The following is a 1,560-nucleotide window of genomic DNA, read 5'->3' as shown; positions in this document are numbered from 1 at the left end:
ACAATTGGTAAAATTGTTGTGCGTTTTCAACCTCATTATCAGTTGTTAATTTTAAATCTTGACTTTGATTTTGATTACAATGACAATTGATTCCGTTGAAAAGCGTGGAAAACATAAACAAATCAATTACGAATCTCGTTTTGTAATTATCACTCCTCTGACAAATATAATTTTTTGTTTTCTTCAACATGGCGTGTAAGCTAAAAAAATAAAATATGTTGTAAATTAATTCTATTATTATTATTATTATTATTATTACAATGTAATATAAGACAAAAAATATCAGCAATAAAAAAAAAAAAAAAAAAATCGGCGACAAGGTTTATGCGTATGTGCGTTATCAAAAGGATTATCAAGTATGGATTATTATTGCCCATAGCAAACAACATACAGAAAATGTGTGTCAAATTAAATATAAAAAAATAAATTTAATAGAATCAAATAGCGGATTTAATAACGTAATGACAATGCATTCATAAAAAGATAAAAAAAAATTCTTTGATGGAATGAATAAAAAAAAAAAGATGTGGTCAAAACTTTCAAAGTTGGTGATGAACTAATTTTATGTTTTTTTTTTGTATCACGTTTTTACTTTCGAAATATTACTATCACTCTCTTTTCTCTCTCTCTCTCTCTCTCTCTCTCTCTCTCTCTCTCTCTCTACCTATCTATCTATCTATCTATTTACCATTTCGGTTTTATTAACGTTTTTCATTTAAAGTAAAAGGAAAATTATTATTTGAATAATAAATGTAATTTATGTAAAAAAAAAAGAAAAAACTTTTTTTTAAATTTAAATATTCGAAACAACTAATTGTAAAAAAAAAATATATATAATTTCGGTTGGAAAACATGAGTAATAATAATAATAATAATAATTTAAAAATTTACCAAATGATTTGTTTTCTATTACAAAAAAAAAACATAAATGAAAAATCATATAGACATTTTTTAATAAAGTCAAACTACTACTACTCGTTTTTTCTCTAAATAATTATCATTGACAAAACACTTTTCAGGATGAACAACAACAACAGGAACAACAACAAAAACAACAACAACAGCAACAACAACAACAACAACAGCTACAGCTACAGACGAGAATCACATTCGAATTTTTTTGCAAAAAATATTAATTTTAATTGCTAGTTCAAACCATTGTATAAAATGGCAAACAAGATACTAACTGACGCAAAATAATAAAAATATTTTTTAAATTAACTAACGGTATTAAAGTTAATAAAAAAAAAAGTAAAATTAAAACCTAAAAAAATTTTTTTATACCATTTTAACAACAATAATAATAATAATAATAATTTATTTATTTAAAAAACAAAGTTTTACACAGTTTTGTTTTATATAAATTTATTTAATTATTAATTTTTTTTTTTTTTTTGTGATACAAAACAATAAACCGAATCGTAACGGAAATTAAATATTAATTAAATTTTTTTTAAAAAATTATTTTATTCCAAAATATTTTAATTAATAAATTTTGAAAAATTTTTTTCTGGTAATTTTATAAAAATTAAAATGAACTTTAGGAGAGAAAAAAACGTG

At 21.6% G+C, this 1,560-nt stretch overlaps 1 protein-coding gene across 1 annotated transcript in view; it reads right to left on the bottom strand.

Annotated features, from left to right (window-relative positions):
- Nucleotides 1-190, bottom strand: part of Phum_PHUM310400 (uncharacterized protein) — a gene marked incomplete at both ends in the record, with an annotated part of 1,759 nt that extends 1,569 nt beyond the window's left edge. The window contains one exon of the mRNA XM_002427286.1: nucleotides 64-190. Coding sequence (XP_002427331.1) covers nucleotides 64-190 — 127 coding nt within the window. The remainder of the gene's footprint in view (nucleotides 1-63) is intronic.
- Nucleotides 191-1,560: the final 1,370 nt, after the last annotated feature.

This window comes from Pediculus humanus, genomic scaffold, assembly GCF_000006295.1.
Source record: "Pediculus humanus corporis 1103172107713 genomic scaffold, whole genome shotgun sequence".
Classification (NCBI taxonomy): Eukaryota; Metazoa; Arthropoda; class Insecta; order Psocodea; family Pediculidae; genus Pediculus; species Pediculus humanus.
Note: the sequence above shows the minus strand (reverse complement) of the source record. Positions and strands in the feature narration are given on the sequence as shown.